Genomic DNA, 22,799 nt, shown 5'->3' with positions numbered 1-22,799 from the left:
ATGGCTTAGTGGTGCAGCCAGGGCCGCCGCTCATGTTGGTGGTGGCCGTGGTTGTGATTATCATCACTCTGTTGGGCGGCTGTCTTCTCACTCATCGCCGTTTCCTGTTTGGGGTGGACTGGTAGCAGTGACCGGAAGCTCCAGACCGGAGGGCGTTCGTGTTAGAAGACACAGATGGGTCGAGCAGATCAGTCGGGCGACTACAGCCTTCGTTTAGGCCTACACAAGCTTATGTACATCAGCATTTGATCGAGAATGGAGAGAAACTCCTCTATCGTAACACTATCTACAGTGGATAGAAGACACGTTTAGCATCATTACCCAACTGCTTGGCATCGAGGAGATCTACATCGCAGCTACCTTCCAACGCAGTGTGTCTAAACGTGCTCACGATCGATGCAGGCTAGATAATGGTCACTAGTTCCAATGTGCCTTCTATCTCACATGCAGCGACCTCAGTGCTGCCGGTTGGGTGCGCTTAATCCAGTCTAGTGAATTTTCGATTTCGAGAAGAATTCGACGGCCTATTTTTGGCATGGCAGGCGCCACCGAACCCGCCAGAAAGCTTGGGCTGCCCAAATGCTCAGCATGCCATCAACAACCACAAGTGTTGCAGTAGTGACTGCAATCCGCTGCAGCATCGCAGCTCGAGAGAGCAAGGCCTACCGGACAACTTGAAATCGAATACACAGTCAGGTCCCCATCCGAGGGATGTGTAGGTAAGCACGCGATCAAAGAGACCACGAGCGATGTTGAACTCTTCGGCGCCGTCCGCGTGGCACAGGCACCAAAAGCCTAAAGATGGGGTTCTTGATGTCTCGGTTGGCTTGCTGCGCCTCGGATAGTTCTCTCGAGTCTTCGATGGTGCCCCCAACGACGACGTTCTGGTCGTTGGTGCGAGATGTCACCAACGTAGTCTGCCAGCACTCTGTACTGGATAGCTCGTGATCCGACGGTCAGGTCTCTCGCAGTCTTTGGTCTTCGCCGTGATGGTCGTCTGCTCGTTGGTGAGATCGAGCAACCACAGAACCGCGATGCACAAAAACAGAGTTGTGCCCGCTGAAACCAACCAACTCCACCATACGGTCAAAGCCACCACTGACTTGCCGCTAGAAGACTGTTTCGCTCCAGAATAACGCCCCTGAGGCTTGTCGATTCGTTGGGGCTCTGCTTTTCCCCTGGCGGTAACCACCAGACTAGCCCGATTTGCGGTGCGGTCTTTTCCACGGGCATGCATCCCCGGCTACTGACGACGCGGCGATGATCTTTTGCAACAGGCGAGACTTGAAGATCAGCAGTTCTGCTACATCCGCTTTTGATGTCTGCTTTCTATACACCACTGTTCATTCACCTTACGACGACAAAACCACATTCGCTTGCAGTTTCGATTCGCGCTGTACATTCGTTCCATCAACAATTCGACGATTCGACGACTTACGTACTCGACTTCCTCTTCTACCCCAAAATTTCTATCGAGTAGGCACACGTTCTACTGAGGGGCAGCCCTCCAACACTGCTGTGCGGTTCAGCACACTATATATACTCTATACATACACAATGTGGCGGACATCGACACTAGCATTATTAGCATCAAGTGTATTCCTCAACACTGTCATCGCCGACACAACACTCTCGACCGATGGCTTCAGTGATTGCGGTGGGGACAACTCTATCAAGGTGAACAAGGTCGATATTTCATTCGATAAGGAGACAAATAAGGTCAATTTCGACGTGCAGGGTGACAGTGAGAAGGAGCAGGAGGTCACTGCTACGCTCACCGTGACGGCATATGGCATCAACGTGTTCAGCAAAGACTTCGACCCATGTGACGATGCAACCAAAGTTGAGCAGCTGTGTCCTTGTAAGGCATATTTCTCCACCAGGTCCGGATAGCATACTGACTTCAATAGTACCGTCGGGCTCATTCGGTGCCAAAGACTCAATCGAAATTCCCTCCGAACAAGTAAAGCAGATCCCCAGCATCGCGTTCAGCATCCCTGATCTGGACGGGGACGCCAAGCTCGTGCTCAAGGCGAGAGATGGCGGCGCTCAGGTTGCATGCATCCAATCTAACATTTCGAACGGCAAGACAGTCGAACTCCCTGCAGTGTCATACGTCGCAGCTGCGATCGCCGCGGGTGCTCTGGTCGCATCCGCAGTGGGAGCTGCAGCCTCGGGTGCAGGCTCGTCTGGTCCGAGTCCTGGCTTCTTTGAGGTGATGTGGTGGTTCCAAGGTATTGCGATGAACGGCATGCACTCTGTCAACTACCCGAGTGTATACCGCAGCTTCACCCGCAACTTCGCATTCTCTACTGGATTGATTTCGTGGCCAGCAATGCAGAGGACCATTGATTCGTTCCGGGAGAAGACCGGCGGCAACACCACAGACGCGAATTACGATTTCCTCAAGAATGCTACGCTCGTACTGCCGGACAACTCGACACTCCAAACGTCAAGCGGTCTCATCAAGCGCGCCATGCTCATGCGCCGCGATGATGGCGAGGATAAGAAATTCGTGGATGGAATTTCCGCCTATGTCGAGCAGTACTCTGTACCTGAGGAGAATACCTTCATGACCGTGCTGCTTGTGTTCGCAATCGTTGTCGCTGCCTGTGTGGTTGGCATCCTTCTGTTCAAGGTCATTCTCGAGGCCTGGGCTCTTTGGGGAAAGTTTCCCAAGTCACTCACAACGTTTCGCAAGGAATACTGGCGCGTTCTGGGACAAACCCTAGTCAACCTTATTCTACTGCTCTACGGCGTTTGGACACTTTATTGCATATTCCAGTTCACGCACGGCGACTCATGGGCTGCGAAACTATTGGCTGGAGTTGTCCTCGGACTGTTCACGGCAATTCTGGCATTTTACGTCTGGAAGATCCTTTCCGTCGTCCGCAAGATGAAGAAAACCACCGGCTCAGCGCAGAATCTCTTCGACGACAAGCCAACGTGGAAGAAATACTACATCTTCTACTCCAACTACCGCACCGCATACTGGTGGCTCTTCATCCCCTTCATCATCTACATGTTCGCCAAAGGCTGCATCTTGGCCGCCGGAACAGGCCATGGACTCGTCCAATCCGCTGGCCAGCTGATCGTTGAGAGTCTAATGCTCGTCATCCTGCTCTGGAGCCGACCCTACAATCGCCGTTCAGGCAACTGGATCAACATCATCATCCAAGTCGTCCGCGTGCTCTCCGTGATCTGTATCTTGGTATTCGTCCAGGAACTCGGTATTGCGCAGACCACGTCTACGATCACTGGCGTCGTCCTCATCGTTGTGCAATCCGTCCTCACGGGCGTCCTTGCGATTTTGATCCTGGTGAACAGCATCATCACCTGCTGCAAGGAGAACCCGCACAGGAAGCGCAGAAAGGAGGCCGCTAAGCTGTCTGATCAACAGCGCGAGATCGAGGGTGATGCGTTCCTCATGGAGCCTCAGCCATACAGCAATTCTCCGCCGAGGCATAGGAAGCAGATGAGCCAGAGCGATAAGGCGTACGAGCCGATGCGACCTGCGTATGAGAGAGAGCAAAGCCAAGAGAGGGGACTGCTAGGTAACGCGGCTCCTCTCGGCAAGGGCGGCTACCACTCTGTCAACAGGAGCGAGAGCAGTGTCAGAGAGCCGACGCTGCCCGCACTGGATTTTGGGAATGGCAACAGTCAGCCATATCGGGATGATTTCAACTACAATACGCCAAATTATCGGTACTGAGAGTCCGAAACTGGCAGGGATGGGTCGGCTTTTCCTTCGCAAGCGATACTTGGACAGTGCTTTGACCAGAGTTTGGGATGGACCAGCGTTGACCGGCTGTACTGAAAGCCAAGGCTGCACATACTTGCCCTGAACACCTCACGCGAGCGTTCGGGTTATATGATCTTATGAACATACTAGACATCTACTAATATACCTTCATACTCCTACTTGATGTTCACGCCAAGCGTGCGTTCAAGATCTGCAACTGAGAATCGCAGAAGTAGTACTGATACACCAGGCAAAAAGGGGGTTCCGCCTTGCCTCAATCTGTGCCTTGGCGCCTAGAGCCGAGCCACAGGTGTACTTTCGTACTTTCGCTCCCTGGGGCCTCGAAGCAGCATGACACTGCTACAAGTAAGCGTTACTTTCCTAGCCCACGGCGAGCTTTCCTCTCCCAGGTCTCTCCGATAGTGGGAATAGGGATTATCAGATCCCAACTTTTGTATCTATCCAAGGCCATCATCACTACTGATATTGCTACCTGCTAGTCCGTCCATACAAAGATGTCTCGCGGGTGTCAACATCAACAGCGGTCTTTGCATGTGTGTCGCCAGCGCTCTCGTGCTTCACCGCGTCCTCTGTGAGACTCGCTGAGTTCTCTGCCGCCTGTTTCTGCTCACCGTCACGCTTGACGAAGTATCTCAGAACGAAGATCATCGCGAATTCGAGTACGGAGATGCCACTCATAACGCTGAATCCGAGATGGAATCTAGGAGCGTACTTGCCGACGTTGAGTATCAGCAAGGGCACCCACGCTATGAACGCTTGTCCAAAGGTCTGTGCGACACCTATGACGATCGCTCTCTCCTCGGCATCGTCGCGGCAGAACTCGTTGACCCAGGCCTGCAAGGTGTCAGTACAATTCCCAAGCGGCCGATGATGTAGCACGTACATAGAGGACTGGCCAGAAGCCCCACGACGCTGCGTTGATGACGAATCCGAAGAAGACGGCGCCGTAGTTTGGGTAGGTAGCAACGACAACCATGCCCACAAAGTTGATAGTCTGTTGGTGTCAGTGTAGGCCAGCACAAGTTTGAGGGTGTCTCACTGCTGGAACAACAAGGATCTGCCATCGCTTGCCTCCAAGGCCATCAGAGATCCATCCATACGCAAGCGTTGTGACTAGCCCTAAGGCTTGCGCAGCGGTAGGGAACAGGTTCATCTGGTAGACCGAGAACCGATCAAGCGACTGCAGCCAGACGGCGAAATAGTTCAATGGCTGAGTGACGATACAGTGCGATCTGCCGCGAATTAGTCTCCGGTTACCGCGGCCGCAGACGACTTACATAAGCGTCAGAGTAACGACATAGATCCGCCAGCCCGAAAAGATCTTGCGGATCTTGGCCCAGGAGAGCCCAACAGGACGACCCTTCTCGAATCTCTCCGCTCTCGCGACGAACCACTGCTTCTGTTCCGCGGACAGCCACCTCACTTTACAGTCGTAAGGATTGTCCGGAGCAGCATAAAAGCCCCAGAATGCGCCAGGAAGCGAGATGATCCCACAGAAGATGAAGAGCCATCTCCATCCCGCCAAGCCGAGGTGTCCGTCCATGCCACGGTAGATGCCAGCTTGGAGGTAGCCGCTGAACATGCTGGCTGCGTAGCTCGCGGAGTAGAAGATGGCGATGCGTTTTGCGAGTTCGCGCGGCGTGTACCATGAGCCCATGATTGTGATGATGCCGACTGCAAAACCGGACTCGAGAACGCCGATCAGGAAGCGAAGTGCAAAGACGTGGCGGACGTGTTGGACGGCGGCGAAGGTGAAGGTGAGGCATGACCAGAGGAGTTCCAGAGTTGGGAGGTACCACGATGGTCGAATTCTTGTGAGCAGAAGCTGAGACGGGATTTGCCCGACCAGGTAACCGGAAGTGAAGAACGTGAACAACAGGTTGTATTCGCGTCCTTTGAAGTTGAGATCATCTCTCATACCCGAAACATATGCATTCGCTTGCGACCCGTCAGCAAAGCCATGGGCTATGGGTAAAAACATACTGATGTTTGTTGAGTCGAGCAGCCTGATAAAGTACCCATAGGTTGCCCAACTCCTGTTTCTAGTCAGAAGTGCTGAAGTTGCGGTGGTGAAACTCACATCAGAAACAAGTCAAGACGTTGTATCAGTTTTCTTTCCTCTTTGGGCCGTGGCCCATCCCAGATGATTTCCTGGACCTTTTGCCATCTTGTTTTTGGGACAGTAGCCGAGGCATCGACGTGACTCTCCTGCAGTACTGCCATGAGAGCTGAATTGTGCGTAGGCCTGGACAGATCCAAGTTCTGGTGCATCAGAATTTTGAAGTTATACTTATGGTTTTCTGAAGGACCCATGTCCGATATCGCCAAGCTTGGTTCGTCAATACATGTCTCCACAATTGATATACTAGATCAAGCACGACATGATAGTCTACATGGCGAATTCTGGCATCGCGACTAATGTCTGCTGCACATGGGCTCCAAGACCTTGGGCTCCTATCAGCTTCGGTAGAATGCCATGCCATGCTCTTGCGCGTGGGCACTTCCTTGAAGGACGTGTTTGGTGGCGTCGTGTCACTGAGACTGACTCGGCATATGCGACTGTTGAGAGGCGCATTTCTCACGATACGAAGCCGATATCTTGGTCCTGATTCGCTGCCTGTACCGCGTTTGCGGATGGGAACCTCCTCGTGGGCCTTGACGCACGGCTCAAAGACAAGGGAGCTAGAGCCTCTAACCCGTCCAGCGAGATGCAGGTGCTGCCGCGCCACGGACTTTGCCATGCTAGTGTCCATCATACAGCTCATACTGGAATCGGCTACCCGGGTGGTCGTCCCTCAGACGCTTCTGGCCTTGTCCATAGACTCTCTCCCTCATTGTCCCGGCTTCGCGACTGGTGAATATCGTCCACGACGCCTTAGCTCTGGCACAAGTAACTCCACGCAATTTTCGAAGGTCTCCGGCGTCGTCACATATCCAACATTGAACCCGTCCAAGTCGGCTGTGTCTGCCCAGTACTCAAATACATCCGCCACCTGAGCCGCTGTTCCTACCGGCACTGGTCCATTGCCACCCAGGGAAATCTGCTTGCCGATGTTTCGTGGCGTCCACGTGGCAGATCGCTTCCATGATACGATAGAGACGCCACGAGAGATTGTACGCGATGATCTGTGCCCACATCAAAGGCAGAGATTTCTGTGTCGAGGTCGAATTTGCTCAAGTCGATACCTGCGTTACCGGACCAAAAGGTGAGGCCAGCTTCATAGCTCGTGTACTTTCGCGCTTCATCGTACTTGTCCTTTGCTTCTTGCTCCGTGCGGCCTATGATTGGAGTGATAACAGCAAAGACTTTTAGCGCACGTGGGTCTCGACCAGCAGAGGCCGCCGCAGCACGTAGTTTCGCGACTCGAGGCGCCAGAATGTGAGGCGATAACGCAGAAACAAAAATGCCTTCGCTATGTTTGGCGCCGAAGGCTATCCCGGCTGGTGAGGTGCCTGCTTGGAACAGAAAAGGTGTGCGTTGAGGACTCGGGTCGAGAATGTGTGGTGCTTCCACCTTGTAATGCTCGCCGTCATGCTGGACAGTTCTGATTCGACTAGGGTCGGCATAAATCTCGTGCTCCCGATCCTCACGCAGCGCATCATCAGCCCAGGAACCTTCCCAGAGCTTGTATAGGACAGTGAGAAACTCCTCGGCGACCTCGTAGCGTTTGTCGTGCTCAATGGGAGTTGTGCCCAGTGCTTTCGAGCCCGACTCCTTGAAGGAAGTGACGATGTTCCAGCCAAAGCGACCTTGAGTGAGGTGATCAAGTGTCGAAAATCGCTTTGCGACGGTGTATGGTGCTTCGTACGATGTCGATGTCGTAATCGCGAATCCCAGATTCTTCGTTACTGCTGCCATGGCGGTGATGGGCTTGGCATGTTAGAGCTGCGCAAGTGTTTACCGGCGCTCAGACTCACAACTGCAGGATCACCCATCGGAAATTGTGCAGCAGTGCGGATGCATGGCTCAGCACTGCCTCTATAGACATCGTACTGCCCGTACGTATCAGCGAGGAACAAAGCATTGAAGTCGCCTTTCTCGAGCAAGCGGGCCAAGTCAGTCCAGTAAGTGAGATCCCGTCTTTTCGTAGCAGATCGATCCCCTGGAGCCCTCCATTGACCAAATGACAAGTGGCCGACGGTGAACATGTCGAAGCCATTGAGCAAAATGCGGCGTTTTGTCGTCGCTGTATCCGCCGTTGCACCATTCTTCTGCTCAACGTCGTTCGCCATCGTGATGCGCTGGTAGCAGACCCCTACCTAAGCTCGCTGCTTCGCCCAAAAGAAAGTACATGGCGGTCATTTCTGCGCCACGCGCCTAAATCGGAGAAGGGCCTCTCAGCAGATCATTCTGCCATGGGCATGTAGCCCTTGCACGCTAGGAGGGCCAGATAGTGCTCGTCTGTTGTGGTTGTTTGCCCAACTATCGGCGGCTATCCTTGGCGTTTGGGTGGGGACGTGAACCGCGCTTGCAGCCGCACGTGCTCTGCCAAGGGATCACGACATCTGATCTGACCCGGCATACACGCAGTCCAAATGGCTCAAGAACATGTATGGACTCTTGATGCCCACGTCGATAAGACCGAAACAGCATGCAATGAAACACTAGTCGTAGCCGCCAGCGCGGAATCGCGATTGCGCGGCATGCCACCCTTATTGCGCGATACACACTAGCGAGTCGCCGGCAAGTCGACATGAGGAGCTTGTGGAGCAACGCTGATAAACTCACCGTCAGCAGGTCGGGCTCATAGCCGCGCACCACGCGGGCATCTTCAGTATGTTGCGACGAGCTCCTGAGCATGTCGCCCTCAACCTCGCGTCAGCTCATCTGTTGAGCCTCCAGATCTGTGCGTCTGAGGCGATATTTTGGGAGGTCTTCCAAAGCTGTCACCAACGATCACAGCGAACATGTCACCGTACCTAGAAGAGAACGGCACGGCGACTGTCCATCGTCACCAAGCTAAGGATACACCCAGGGTCACCCCACCATCACCTCAATCAGAGAAGAGACCGGACGGTGTCGCAGACTCAAAGACTGTCTCCCCAGGTATCTTCGAAGACAACGAACGCCACGAGCCGGAACGCGCCCCTTTGAGAACAGTATTCCCAGCTCTTGAGCTCGAGGAGCATGCTGTGGACGAGCACGAAAGCCGTCGAGCTATTGTTGTTGGTGCTGGTCCAGCAGGAATCACAGCTGGAATCTTACTTCAACACAAGGTTCCTGGTCTCGATCTGACAATACTGGAACGCAACTCGGACGTCGGTGGCGTGTGGAATTCCAACATCTATCCTGGTGTCCGTTGTGACGTGCCATCTGATGTCTACCAAACGACATTCTCGCCTAAGACTGACTGGTCTGCGAATTACGGACGTGGAGCTGAGATCAAGGCGTACTGGAAAGGTCTCGTTGCCAAATACAATCTTGGCAACACGATCCAGCTCTCGCATCGGGTACTAGAAGCTCGCTGGTCGGAGGCACTCGCCAAGTGGCAGATACGTGTCGAACACTTGGGTGCCGTCAGAGTCGAGGAGGCTGACTTCCTGATCACCGCCACAGGTCATTTCAGCGACCCCAGGCTGCCGTCATATCCAGGCATCGAGACTTTTCAGGGACACCTTAGGCATACATCAAACTACGACCCAGCATTTGACGCAGCGGGTAAGAGGGTGGCAGTCATCGGCAACGGTGCTAGCGGTATCCAGGTATTGCCCCAGCTGCAGAAGGTCGCCAAGTCGTTGGACCATTATGCAAGGTCTCCAACATGGATTGCTGGCTCATTTGGTGGTGAGAAGATCCCCCCGTCCACATCAGACTCACGAGAGCTTGCTCCTCAAGATGCGCAAGGCTACACGCAGTTTCGCAAATCCATCGAGAACAAGTCCTTTGATCGCTTCAGCATCATCTTCAAAGACCAGCTGCCGAACAAGAAAGCCCGTGAAACTTTCCAAGGACTCATGGCAGCACGTCTGGGCGACAAGCGAGACGAGCTGCTCGATGCAGTGACTCCGTCGTTCTCCCCCAACTGCCGACGCTTGACACCCGGCCCTGGGTACCTTGAAGCCTTAACTCAGCCAACGTGAACTACATCCGGGAACGGATCGTGCAGATCATTCCTACTGGCATAGTCACAGCCGATGGCATCAAGCGCGAAGTGGACGCAATCTTCTGTGCCACTGGAGCCGACATCTCCTTCAGCACAGCATTTCCTATCTACGGCCCAGCGGACATTGCGCTCCAGAAAAGTGATCCGGGTTCTACCACTAATCTGCAGTCTCGTTGGCGACCGCCGGGCTTCCCTGACAGCTACCTAGCATTGCTACTCCCGGTTACCCCAACTTGTTCTTCCTTCTTGGTCCCAATAGCACCGGGCCCGGTGGCACGCTTCCACATAGCCTAGAGAACAGTGTGACCTATATCGCGAAAGTGCTACGCAAGGTCAGCAGCCAGCGCATACGTACCATTCAGCCAACGGAAGCGGCAACGAGAGATTTCCGCGCCTACTGCGAAAGCTTTTTCCCAAGGACGGTGATGAGCGAGAATTGCAGCTCATGGTACAACGGCGGAATCAACGGCGGCCGCATACATGGAATATGGCCTGGTAGCGGTAGTCATCTGAACATTGTGAGGCGCCAGGTCCGATGGGAAGATTACGAATACACGTACTTAAATCGCCAAGGCAATCGTTTTGGCTACTTTGGAAACGGATGGAGCGTAAAGGACATTCAAGCAGCAGAACTGGCCACAAGTAAGCAAGAGACAACGGGCGAAGACGGCGAACGGGAGGTAGACTTCTCGTCGTATTTGAAGCCCGAAGCTGTGGACGGGAAATTGGATCTCAGGGATTATCATGAGAGCTGGTGGGATCTATGAATGTACCGAAAGGAGGAATCTGCTCGGTATGTGCTATAGGCCGTGGCTCATCAAGACACCAGTGGCTGCGTGTGAGGCCTCCAAATGGCAAGTTTGTCCACTATTGCGATTCCGCCTCGCCGTTGCGACTATTTTGCAGCTCTATTGAGTCGTCCAAGGTTCAGGCTGACGCTGGTCTGCGGTATCTCGCTGCGATTTGAGTGTGAGTGGAGTCCGTCAAGTCAGAAAAGCATACCCACCAAAAGACCGGACATGTTCATTAGTGCGGTGTTATCTTTCTTTCGTACTCTCAACTTCTTCATATATCATCTCACGTTCGACGAACATGGTCGCAGCAACATCTACATTCCTTGACGTCGAATCTCAGTCACCGACGCGCACCATGCCTCCGAATACGACATCAGCCAATACTGCCTTCGAGTTCGTTCCTCTCCCGTACAAGGAACTGGACATCCTGCGACGAGTGGTTCTTGGCCTTCTAGCTTGCATCGGCTGCCTTATCTGCTTGTTCTTTGTCATCTTATTGCTCCTTGGCATCACGTCAATGCTCGGATCGCTGGTCAAGGCGCTTGGATTCTGATTGAACACCTGCTTGCGCAACAATGAGCCAGGTACTACGACGAATGTTCCGTTGCACACAGCCGTGGTAGATGTTCGAGTCGATTGGGACGGAACTGCTGGTGAATTGCGAGCCGAAGTACTGGAGTTACGGTTGGCTGCTCTCTACAAGCCAACAAGAAAGCCCAAGGACTATACGAACTCCAGCCTGATACCAGATGATTGAATAAAGTGCTGATCAGTGAGCCTTGTTGAGGACGCCATCATCAGCTGGGTGGATCATACATATATCAGCCGATTCAGCTATCATTCCAAGGTTATGGAAAAGTCAGGATGGCTCCTTGCGGGTACAGGTGTCCCTGTGCGCGACAGGCGCACACAAACATCCTGCAATCTGGCTTCTCAGACATTAACATCGATAACACTCGTCACCCCTTACACCTTGCCCGAACACACACCTTGAGACCCCGGGGATCCAGATCATCATCAATGGCACGCCAGAACATAGCCACTGCCGCTCCGCCTCTGGACGACCAAGCCGACCGCACTGTCAAATCCCAAAGAAAACGCCGACAGAAGGAATTGAAACCTGCAAGAAGTGATGGAGATGAAGGGATCTGGTCCATCTTCGTGATCTTCCTCTACATCGGTATCCCCGTTATTCCTGCGTTGCTGTACCACGTCAGTTTGCAGATAGGAGTCAACAATCTACAACAAGTCGCTGATAAACTTTTCGAGATCTGGGCGATGATTTTTATCGGCTTTCCCCTTGGTCTTGGTGTCGCCTGCCTGACTGCTATGATCCTGGCCATCATTGGTCTTCTCCTGGCCAAAGGTGTCGTTATTCAGTATGGATATCTGATGGAGATCGTCAGAGACGTCAGAGCATTGGAAGATTCACCCTTGCCGGTTTATGCCACCATGTCAAGGGCTCCAGGGCCTTGAAAGCCGACACTGAGAGAAGGACTTCGCCATCAAGTCTGCTCAGTAGCTGTCAGAGCTGTCGCAGAACACAGGCACGGGCATGCCTATCACTCATCGCAGAGCACAGCATGCGACCATCTACGAAGGATGCGAGGTCTGCAAGACCGAAGGATGTCGCGATGGCGAGTTCACCAGGCACCGTTGAAGCATCGACAGTCATCAAGCGCTACTGAGAGGACGATTTGACGACACTACCTACGCAATAGTATGGGTCTCAATGTGACAGATAATAGGAGATACGCGCGAATGTCATCACCACTTTGTCTGTGTTTCCGCTCGATGGCTTTGTGTATCAAGACCGCTTTCTTGCTTCGATTCAGCCTCGAACACTACCCTTGCCCTTACGCAGAGACAGACGAATGCAACGCATCATACATCACAGCTGTAGCTTTTGGCACCACAAGATCTCGAAAGCTCGAATAGCTTTACACTTTCTGGTTGCTTCCGGTACTTCAGGCACGGAACCATAAACACGGGCTGCGCAACAGAACAGGAAAGAGTCAATAATGTGCTCTATCTGAATGTGACGCGGTCCAGGTAATAGACTTCAAGGAGTACCTTGGTTCAGCTGCGATCCCACACAGAGAAAAACGTGTCCACAAGCGCTTTGGTCCTCAAAATTCATTCTCGAAAACAGTTCTCGCTCAACTGTAACGACTCAACAGCTTTCGGTCTACTCAGTCAACTGAATCGGAGACCCTCGTCAGTGGCAACAATGTTGTTGGCCTTCGCATATGCCCTGGCGGCGATATTCGCGTCACTGATGCTGAACGAGGTCAGGCATTTGCAACTCGCGCGAACCATTGGTGGTTCTGGGAAATCTGGCCATACTAGGCACGCCGACGTGACCTCGAAAGTCGCCCAGGAGGCGCCACCTCAATGTGTCGTCACATCCTCCTCTCCACAGCCCTCAGTTCCGGGAGACTCGTGTATCTGGGTGCCAGGCGGAGGGAGCACTGGAGAGTACGGTACAGGGACGCTGCACAGAGTCTGCAATACATCATCTGTCTACGCTGAGTGCGTCGAGTGGATCAAGAGGGATCCTGAGAAGATGCGTCGCAGCGAAGAAATGGAAGCAATGGATCAAAGGGTAAGGGCCGTGGGCGAGCTAGTGAGTCGACAGAACGCAATTGACGAGAAAGAGACTGTCAACGCAGTTGTTGACACACCATCTGATGACCATCCTAGCATCTTCAAAATCCTTCTACCAGGCTACGCAGTGTGGCTAGCCTGTACGTTTTTGTTGATGAGGATACTGAACGACAAATCGGCCAACGAGCACAAAGAAGCAGATCGCAAAGTGTACGCCAAACCGGTCCGGGCTTGCGAGCGACCAGAACACAAAGTCCTGGACAAGACCACATCTGAAGGGTCAATTGTCCGTACGCACAGTCCTGGGCTGTGCGATCAACCGGCGTTCGGCATCGCGTTCGTTCCGTATGAACCTCAATGTTCAGTGCACGGAAAGCCAGAGCTGCAAGGAGAAGAGTCTGCATGTGCTGCTAACGGCTGTGCGGGCTGCTGTAACGCCCGTTACCTGAAACGCCACCGTCCAAAGGCCCTCGATGAAGTGTTCGATCCCGTTGCGATCGGTCTGTCGTCGTCCGCAGGCAGCGTTGCTTCGAAGGCCCAGGAAGAAAGCGCGCGTCCGTGTTGGCCCATCGTAATTGATGCAGTACTATCCGCAGACAACCATGCCTCGCCGAACCAGCATAAAAGTACGCCACTGGAGGCAAAGCGAGACCAGTCGCAGCCCTCGCAGGCCACGAAACGTCATTGTCCCACAGTCACTGTTACCACGACGCAACATCAACCCAAGCCGTCTCCTACAGCCTCTGCCGAAAGTTCGACGCTTTCCCAAGGGCTGAGTTCGGCCAATCACTCCACTAAAGTCCCAGCGGAAACAGGACACCCGACTACGCGGGAAGTTCTCCGAGGACTCACTCCTTTGACCCAGATGAAGCACGTTCCAAACCCTGAAGTTGCTTCGTTCGACGGCAGAGTCAAGGACACCGTCGTCAAGTCTCCAAATTCTGCGGCCGTCTCGGTCGACAGCACGGTCAAGAATGTCATGACCCAGTCTTCAACTTCTAAAGCGTCCTCGTTCAACGATAAGGTCAAGGACACCGTCACACAGGTCGCCAACTTACTCGAAGACCCCAGCCAACCGTGCTTTGACCCTTCGGATCCGGCGGTTGGGCGGCTGATCTGCCTCCCATGGCATCTCGTGGAGAGTGTTGAGAAGCTAGCCACTCAGAGTGTGCAACCCATGCCTTTAACCGCGAGCCATGCGAAATTGACCAGACACAGTACAATTCACTATGGCGATCAAGCCGCAAAGGCTGGGGAAAGCCACGTGAAGGTTCTTCATTTAATCAACGACATCCAAAGAGCTAAGGTGCAATCTATGCGTGAGCATGGTGTTTACCATGAGCGTAGAAAGGGCCGAGAGGTCCACTTGACCAGTAGCGCGATCGAAGCATTGAGCGAGGCAAGAACTAAGATCAATGATGCCAGCGTCGGCAAAAAGCAGAAGGCTGAAGAGGCTCCGGGCACTCCTGCCAGATCAGCGACGAAAGGGCCTGTCAAGGTGGCCGACAAGCCGAAGCTCTCTACCGGACAAGGCAATGCCGCTGCGGAATCCACGGGCTCCTGGAGACCGTATCGGGAAACCAGGGGCCGGAAAATGTCAAGACTTGAGCAAGCAGCAGACAATATGGCTGGGTCATGGCCGGATCACAGGACCAACATCGTGACTGCGAACATTAGATTGACAGTTGAGGGTATCGACCAGGCAATCACCGCCGTAAGAGCTGCTGCAGAGAGTCAAGCCGAATTTGCAGCAGAGTCGATCAAACTCAAGGCCGAGCTGGTGGAGGATGATGCGAAGGCAACGAATGAAGATACCGTTCATGGGCAGCTGGACTCCAAAGCTGAGAGACCGTTACCAAGCGTCCCAGACAATATTGCCGCCATCAAAGAGTCCAGCAGTAATGCCAGCAACGCGACTGACACTGGCTTGCGGTCGGTGATCCCATATGAGACCCGCAACCATCAAATCCCAACGCGCATCGACACATTCTGCCCGTGGCCGGCAGTTCTGGCGACGCCGGCGCCTTTGACTCATCATGAGACACGCACGGATACAGAGCAACATCAAATGCTCACGCGAGCCGATATGCTTCGTCCGTCGCCCGCAGTCGTTCAAGTACCACCCGCGAAGCTTTACGACACGAACGCATATTATATGCACCAGCAGCCAACTACCGCAAGGCCCCCGACCCCCTACCCGCGGCCGATGGTCACCAAACCGACACCTTCACAAATTGACGGGCTAAGCACAGGTGATATCTGGCAACATGACAACCCGATGCGAATCGACGACTTCTGCCCACGTCCGTCCGTGCAGGCGGACTCCACATCTATGAAGCCTGACGATACAAGCACAGATAATAGCCGAGAGCAACAGACAACCACTACAAGGGATCCCAGCGGACCCTGGCTCACAGCTCAAAGCGAAGCGAACTGGCTGAGGCTTACCAGCAACTTACAGAACAACACCTTTGACCCGTACCCAGCAGCCCCAACCACGCGTCCGTGGTTGGAAGTCCTAGCCAGCGCCCGCCATCCAGATCTCAAGTTGAATACGCGCCTTGATACGCTTGGCCCCAGGTCAACAGCTCCAAAGATCGACGCAGACATTGACGATTTCTACCGTTCCAGTCCGCCTCCCCTGGAGTGGTCTCGCGACACCAGTTCGGAGTCGAGATCGGACTCGGATTCGGATTCGGATTCATGTCCTTCCTTGGTTGACTGGGATGTCCATATGGGAGAGATCAGCTCGTTGGCAAGTGCGCAACAGTTTTGGAACGCGCTCGATAAGCTAGTGGTAGAGAACGATGTGGCGAAAAATAAGGCCGGGACGGAGAAGGAGGGAGAGGCAGATGAGAAGGAGAAGGAGGATCAGAAGGAGCAGAAAGAGGAAGACAGCAAAGATCACAATTCAGATGCTGCCGACGATGCGGCCGCGAACAAGCCTGAAGCTCGACCAGTCTGCAATGCTGCTGGAAGTGCACCGGCTACAGAAGACGACAGCCCCTACGAGGCTTCAGAGTCCCGCAGCTGCTCGTTAGATGGAGACTTCCAGCACGTTGAATACGCCAGCGACTGCTCGTGGGACTCCGAGTCTCCCAGTGTCTATCCTGCATCTGCCGCCGACGGAGACAGCTGGAGCAATGCAAGTGCTGCCAGCAGTGAAAGCCTCGACGTAGCGAGCGTTGGGGTCTCCGGTTCCGGCGAGAGTGAGAACGAGAGTGATGGCGACAGCGTGGACAGCAACGATACTGTGTGGCGCACCATACCCCAACAGCCGTCCGCTTCTACCAGTAGAGTCCGCGAGATCGACAACAGTGTCGTTCCAAGTGTATATGTGCCAGGTCCGTGTGGATGCTGGGACGCTGAATGTCGGCACATCTAGGGATTACGGGCAATCTGGTGATGTGCTCCCTGGCGGCTACGTCGCGGCTTGGACTATGCCCAAGCTGCACTTATGAGCAAGACATCTTGGGCCAGGAAGCAACAAAAGATAGCTACTGGTTCGTGAACCTGCTGGAAAACGCCCTTATGTCACAGACTGGTCCACCGTCCTTGATGACGAAATAACATCCTTCCAAATTCAACGACCCGGCTATAAACCGTGACTTGCGCTGAAGACTAAAACCCTTTCGATCTCTGCCAAAGCTCGACTCGCAGAGAGCCAGGACTGCCCTGCATGCATTTCTTGCACCGCGTCGTTCTTTTGCAGAGGTTCGTCGCTCGCTCTGTGGGGCTTTCCATCGCTGGTCAACACACTCCCCATCGATCGGTCCTTCCGTAGAAAGTGTCATCCAGCGAGGCAGGTGCGGACGTCGCCGCCTAGCCGCTCCTCCCGCAGCAGACGGCGCCTCGAGAGGTAGGTGGGATCGCGGTCACCCTCTCACTCCTGCCGTAGAAATTGTCTAGCTGCGGAGCAGGTACGACCGCCGTGACCCAGTCGGTCCTGCCGCGCACAGTATCTCAATGGGCAGGTGCTATTACTCTTACCCAATCGCTCCTGCCGCAGACAGTCATCTTGGGAGGTAGGTACGAACGCCCTCACCCACTCGCTCCTGCCGCAGAGACTATTTAGCTGGCAGGCAGGCACGGGCGTCGGTGGCCGGTAGCTCCTGCCACTGAAACTGTCCAGCTGCAAGGCAGGTGCAACCGCTGTCAGGCGTTCGCTCCTGCTGCAGGGAAGTATGTGGCGAGAGGCAGGTGCGTCAGCAGTCAACCGGTCTCCAGGGCTGCCGATAATCGCGACACGGTGTCTAGAGTGCTGCTGATGATGTTCTGAGCAAGGAGAGGGCGCTGAAGGTCTGGCTCCCAGTTCGCTAATCAAATCGGTGGATCGCAGATGAGCCTCACTTGATTGAACGCAATGCTGCTCGCGCCTACGAGAGCCACTGTGGTGAACGTCGTTGTGGCGTCGTGAATCAAGATAACTGTGCGTCTGCGGCCGCTGCTCCTTCAGTGACCACCTCTACTGAATCGATCTTCTCTGCAGCCGGCCATTCGAGCAACAGGAAGATGTCTTCAAACAGGTCAATCCAACCTTGGGTCCTTGCCAGGGATGGCACGATCAAGAAATTACTCTCAGTAGATAACAGCGATCTATTCAAGGGTACACACTACAGCACCTAGGCTACAGTCAGAGCATGAAGCTCTACGCAAAGGTCGTTTCAAGAGGCTCTTCAGAAAAAAGAAACCCTAGGACACCATAGACTAGTAAGGAATGTCTTGACAAGCTCGTTAGTACAGTGATCATCTGGCAATAAAGCAGTGTTAAAAGCACTATAGTGGTACCAATGCTAGAGTATACACAGGTGTGGGCTATATCAGCGGCAGAGGACTCAGTAGTGAAGGTGTTCATGGCCATCATGGTGGTGCTTTCTTCGGTGGTGGTGGGGTCGACAGCGGAGATGGTGGCTGTAGAGGAGGTGACGACGGAGGTGGCAGCCGCGGTGGGTGCGGATGCGAATATCAAGGGTCACCGTGCGTGGAAAAGTGATGCCGCGGCTGGGTGTTTACTTTTGGTATCATATTTTCTGACTCGCTCATGCTATCTCTCTACCTGTTGAGCGTGACCGAGCTCATGGGGAATTGTCTAAAATACATGAATGTCCGAAGTGTCGTCTTGCTGCCTTGACGAGACGGGCCAACGACATTTTCCTCCGCAGCGTCCTCCAGAACGCCAGAGGAATTGCAACGTACCAACCATATCTGGGCAGGCCTTTGTGCCTAGTTGCTCACGTTGTTTGTTCTGCGCCGGAACGCATCGGGCGTTGCTGTACCTGCCCTGGACGCACTTTTGGCTCGCCGCTCGGTCTGGGCACCTTTTGCTTTCTCAGGCGTCGGGCGGGCTTTGTGGTTGTTCGGTGGACTCTTGCTGCGGCGATCGGATGTACTGGCGGAGCCGTTCAGAGTTCCGACATTTGGGCCGGACACCGCAGGAACTTTGCTGCCTACCTCCAGGAACCTAGGCAGAGGCCTCCCTGCAGGTTCTGCCTAAGAATCTGCAGGCTTTGGCTCGGTAGCGGGCTTGGACTCAGTTGAAGGCTTGTCGGCGTCAGATTTGCCTTGGAGCCCGCCCCGACCACCACGTCCACCTCGACCACCTCGATCTTCTCTTCCGCCGCGTCCACGTCCACCGCGGAAGCCGCCACGACCTCGGGAACCGCCTTCGGAGTCGCTAGCACCGCTCTGATATCCTGGACGAGGAGTTACACCTGCTTGACCTCCACCTCGGCCAGTGATGGGCGAGTCGCGGTTGTAATGTTCACTCTTGTCCATGTAGTGAGAGAACCTCGGAGGCTTAGGGGTTGCATCCTTCGGTCGGTTCTTGTTCTCTTCCTGAATGGCCTTTAGAGCAGCGTTGGCGTCTTCCGCAGACTCGTATTGGATCTTCCATCCGTTGTGGAACTTATTGCCGGCGCGAGAGAAAGATTGTATCTTGCTCTTGTGGGGCTCTGGAATGAATTCCTTGACCTGCTCTTCAGTCTCGCCAAAGGTGAAAAGAGCTGTAGGAGGTTTGCGCTCGAAAGCTGGGGATGGTGTGGGCTTCTTCTCAGCAGCAGCCTTGTCGCCATGACCGTTGGTGGCAGGCGTACTGGTAGTCGGAACTGCAGTGGCTGACGGCTGGGGTGTCATAGGCTTGGCCTGTGTCACCGGCGGAGCAGGAGAGCGGGTTGTAGGAGGGGTCGGGTTCTTTGCACCAGGCTGGGGGGCCCCCTGAGGTCCTGCGCGCGGCTGCTGATTGCGAGCAGCTTGCGGGAATGGCTGAGTCGGTGCGGTGAACTGTGGACGACCTTGAGCAGGACCAGTGGGAGGTGCATTGGCAACTGCAGCAGGTGGAGCGGCAGGCTGTTGTGGGACTGGCTGAGTTGGCTTGCCTCCACGGTGGGCGAAGTTGAAGCCTGAGCACGCATCTCAGTCCCGATGCGACCGGAATCAACCTCCAGGACCAAGTAGCCGAACGCCGCATCAGCCAGGTTGAAGTTCCACATGTTCTTGAACGCTGACTCATCAACTTGGCCGGCACCAGCATTGCCACCAACCGGGCCACCGCCAAATGGATTTCCGCTATTCGCGGATTGTGGCATCTTCTCGATGATCTCGATGGCCTGATTGAGAAGTGCTTTGTGACTGAGGTTGGTCTCGATAGCAGCCTCGACGTCCTGGCGGACAGTCTCCCATACATCGTTGAAGGATGCCTTGGAGGCGGCTAGCTTGCCTCGGTAGTGGTCAAGGGAAGGATTGACACTGAACTCGTTGTAAGATGACCCATATCGGAAGTGCAGACCAGCAGAGATGGAGAAGTCGGCCTTGAGTGTGACCGACAGCTGGTTAAGTATGCCATCACGTGCGGGCGAGGCGTGTGTGAGGAAGATGCGGGTCTCTGATGGGTCGTAGACACGGTTGGCAGTATCAATCAGAGCGCCGATCTGCAGCAGTGTCGTCCACATGGTGCCCTGACCACCGGCAATGTACGTCTTGCCCTCTCCATTGTCGAATAGCTTGTGTATAACGACAGCGCCACCCAGACCCAGCAGCCGCAATTTGACGCCACCAACCTCCAGCAATCGCGAGTTGACCTCATCGATGATGTGCAGGTTGTCGACCTTGTACTCGCCTGATCTGAAGCGCTCAAGTACTCTGACGTCCTCGCAAGCACCCCATACGGTGTACACGGGAACATCGAGTGTGAATGTCTTGTTCAGTAGTTGTGGCAGCTCGGACAAAGGTAGCTGGTCAGGCGAGAAGGTGGTCTTGATTGGTTTCGAGCCTGGACCTTGGTTTGGCTGATTGATTTGACGCTTGACTTGGTCAGAGATGAGGGGAGAATACTGCGCGACATGCTTCAGAGTCCTATGTGTTGTCAGTCAGAGCCGTCTCTTTACAAGTGTGGCATTCGTACTTGTCGGCTATTCTCTCCAATGAGGTATTGTCGTAGAAACCGAAGTCTCCAGTGTGAAGGATGTAGTCGGCGTTTGCGGTCTTTGCAAGGTCATTGAGAGAGCGCAAGTTGCCTGTGTCTGTGGTCAGTCAAGTTTGTGAGAATGTGGCGGCATCTTACCTCGAACATCAGCTATGCAGAGAACTCTGGTTGGACCGGCTTGGATGATTCGACCGTTATCTGGTAGAAGAGGTCGAGCGCCTGGCACAGGACCGGCATTGCCATTCTGCAGGTACGAGCCGGGACCTTGAGGAGGGTACGGACGAGGCTGACGATGAAACTGCATTAGTGATGATTCTCGATGAGGCTTCCATGCGCGAGGGTGTGTCGGCGGCGTGAAACCGTTCGAGGCCATCGGGAGGACTTCAACGTGTGCTCCAGCGAGGACTATGTCAATGAGGAAGGGACGAGCGACTTACAGAAGCCATGAGAGTAGAAGGTGCGGCTCAAGTTTTGGGGGTCGCGTGTGTCGTAGTGAAAGTCTCAATTGCTTCACTGCGGAGTACTGCTACAAGTCTCGAGGAATTATGTAGGTTATGCTGCCTCTTGACTGTCGCGGTGCGGGCAAAGAGCGTAGTTCAAATTATGGGCAAACGAAGATGTTGTAGAATAATAAATTGATTGATTCCCAAACGAACACCACCAGCTGCAAGTCCGCCGCTGCTCCACATCGGGACTAGCCTTGCCAAGACATCTTACCGACCATCTGCCAGGGAGGACCTCGTCGCCGCGACTTTGCTATGTTGAGAATCCGTACTATCTGCAACAGTGCCACATTGCCGAATTCTGCGGTATTCGTTGGATAAGGTTATGCGGACATGTGGACGGTCAAATCTCGATGGAGCCCGCCCTGCACTGAATATGCTACTGGGTCGGAAAAGGTGCCTCCCATAACCGCGATGCTTCATTTGCCATGCTGCTGCTTCAGGTTGGCTACAACTGCTCGCTTCTCTTGTCAGATGTGGCTCCTCGGACATCACATTAGCCGGCCAATTTTTGCAGCGCTTCTGAGAAAGCACCCAAAGACTATGAGACAGTAAACACGAACCAATATAACGTGTCGATATAATACGTCCCTCGTCTACCGTGCTTGGTTTGAGGCACTGATGAATGCGGCGAGGCGAGAAGGTGAAGTCACGGTCAAGGCATGATCCGTGTAAAGGGAAGATCGAGTCGACAACTGCTACAGCTTGCATCAAGGCAGGCTTGATGTCAACGTGACACAACGCCCATTCATCGTCCATTACAGGTCTTGCTACTTTCTGAATGTGCCATTTGACAAATCGCGCTTCCTTTCTCTCTGACACTTCTCCAGATTGTGTCTGAATACTGGCATTGCGACACCAACATGATTCGAAGAGCAGCTACACTGCTACTGGCAGCGTCAATGTCATGTCTATCTCTGATAGCCACGACTAGCGCTAGAGACCCAGGTAGGTGGAGATCCATCTCTTTCAGCCATTGCAAGGCCTTTACTTTAAAGACCGACCGTCCGCCGTCTCTTCTAGCATCAATTGCGCTTTCACCTTGCTTCGCCACAGCTCTGCTCACGTACACAGATCACGACTGTTTCCACGAGTGTTATCATGGACTTGCGAGCTAAAAGTACGTGCTAGGCTTGGAGGTGTCCTACGGACTTACCGCCGTCTCTGTGTGCTACGTCGCACATTCTGGTCCTGTCGCATATGATACTCGCACAGCCCGTAGGAACGGGCGGGAGTTGTGGCGAGTCATATACGATGAAGCTCTCCCTCGGCAGACGAATATATCGGCGGTAGTCATTAGTGGAGATGTTGCGAATGCTCGGGCTCGGATCCTGGAGCTTGCTGTTGCCTCTGCGTCGCCTTCGCTCGAGGGTAAATTCAACGCACCAACGATTGGCTTTCAATGGTTTGGCTGTCATCGGTACTGCGTGCCAAGCAGAGGATATGAGGTATGAACTGGCCGATTATGTTACGAATGAACCTGTCTTCTTCTATCATGACGAGCCATGACACGAGGCTAGCAACAATTCAGCGCTTGTAGCAGATCCCGCCGAAAGCTATGTCAACCGGCTTCATGTAGATTTGTGTAGACAAGTTTCGTAGCAAAAT

General features: G+C 54.0%; 7 protein-coding genes across 7 annotated transcripts; 4 read left to right on the top strand and 3 right to left on the bottom strand.

The window, feature by feature from the left end:
* Nucleotides 1-1,557: 1,557 nt before the first annotated feature.
* AB675_11240 (Flavin carrier protein 2) lies at nucleotides 1,558-3,712 on the top strand (the record flags this gene model as incomplete). Its single annotated transcript, XM_018140069.1, has 2 exons — nucleotides 1,558-1,861; nucleotides 1,911-3,712. 2 exons carry the CDS (start codon nucleotides 1,558-1,560, stop codon nucleotides 3,710-3,712), a joined length of 2,106 nt encoding a protein of 701 aa, XP_018000048.1.
* Nucleotides 3,713-4,231: 519 nt separating this feature from the next.
* Nucleotides 4,232-6,076, bottom strand: AB675_11239 (Pantothenate transporter liz1; the record flags this gene model as incomplete). The annotated part of the gene is made up of 6 exons (XM_018140067.1): nucleotides 4,232-4,597; nucleotides 4,647-4,757; nucleotides 4,803-4,995; nucleotides 5,041-5,701; nucleotides 5,747-5,799; nucleotides 5,844-6,076. 6 exons carry the CDS (start codon nucleotides 6,074-6,076, stop codon nucleotides 4,232-4,234), a joined length of 1,617 nt encoding a protein of 538 aa, XP_018000089.1.
* A 694-nt stretch (nucleotides 6,077-6,770) lies between these two features.
* AB675_11238 (Dimethyl-sulfide monooxygenase) lies at nucleotides 6,771-7,996 on the bottom strand (the record flags this gene model as incomplete). Its single annotated transcript, XM_018140066.1, has 2 exons — nucleotides 6,771-7,634; nucleotides 7,682-7,996. The coding sequence occupies 2 exons, from the start codon at nucleotides 7,994-7,996 to the stop codon at nucleotides 6,771-6,773; spliced, it is 1,179 nt and encodes a 392-aa protein (XP_017999854.1).
* Nucleotides 7,997-8,671: 675 nt separating this feature from the next.
* AB675_11237 (putative sterigmatocystin biosynthesis monooxygenase stcW) lies at nucleotides 8,672-10,634 on the top strand (the record flags this gene model as incomplete). The annotated part of the gene is made up of 2 exons (XM_018140065.1): nucleotides 8,672-9,813; nucleotides 10,076-10,634. The coding sequence occupies 2 exons, from the start codon at nucleotides 8,672-8,674 to the stop codon at nucleotides 10,632-10,634; spliced, it is 1,701 nt and encodes a 566-aa protein (XP_018000138.1).
* A 1,047-nt stretch (nucleotides 10,635-11,681) lies between these two features.
* On the top strand, nucleotides 11,682-12,137 carry AB675_11236 (uncharacterized protein; the record flags this gene model as incomplete). Its single annotated transcript, XM_018140064.1, has 1 exon — nucleotides 11,682-12,137. One exon carries the CDS (start codon nucleotides 11,682-11,684, stop codon nucleotides 12,135-12,137), a length of 456 nt encoding a protein of 151 aa, XP_018000091.1.
* A 754-nt stretch (nucleotides 12,138-12,891) lies between these two features.
* AB675_11235 (uncharacterized protein) lies at nucleotides 12,892-16,653 on the top strand (the record flags this gene model as incomplete). Its single annotated transcript, XM_018140063.1, has 1 exon — nucleotides 12,892-16,653. One exon carries the CDS (start codon nucleotides 12,892-12,894, stop codon nucleotides 16,651-16,653), a length of 3,762 nt encoding a protein of 1,253 aa, XP_018000046.1.
* A 2,105-nt stretch (nucleotides 16,654-18,758) lies between these two features.
* On the bottom strand, nucleotides 18,759-21,061 carry AB675_11234 (uncharacterized protein; the record flags this gene model as incomplete). Its single annotated transcript, XM_018140062.1, has 4 exons — nucleotides 18,759-19,666; nucleotides 19,696-20,618; nucleotides 20,668-20,779; nucleotides 20,827-21,061. The coding sequence occupies 4 exons, from the start codon at nucleotides 21,059-21,061 to the stop codon at nucleotides 18,759-18,761; spliced, it is 2,178 nt and encodes a 725-aa protein (XP_017999993.1).
* Between the last annotated feature and the right edge of the window lie 1,738 nt (nucleotides 21,062-22,799).

Source organism: Cyphellophora attinorum (assembly GCF_001299255.1).
Source record: "Cyphellophora attinorum strain CBS 131958 chromosome Unknown Contig13, whole genome shotgun sequence".
NCBI classification, from domain to species: Eukaryota; Fungi; Ascomycota; class Eurotiomycetes; order Chaetothyriales; family Cyphellophoraceae; genus Cyphellophora; species Cyphellophora attinorum.
The sequence above is the reverse complement of the archived record's forward strand: the minus strand, read 5'-3'. Positions and strand labels throughout refer to the sequence as shown.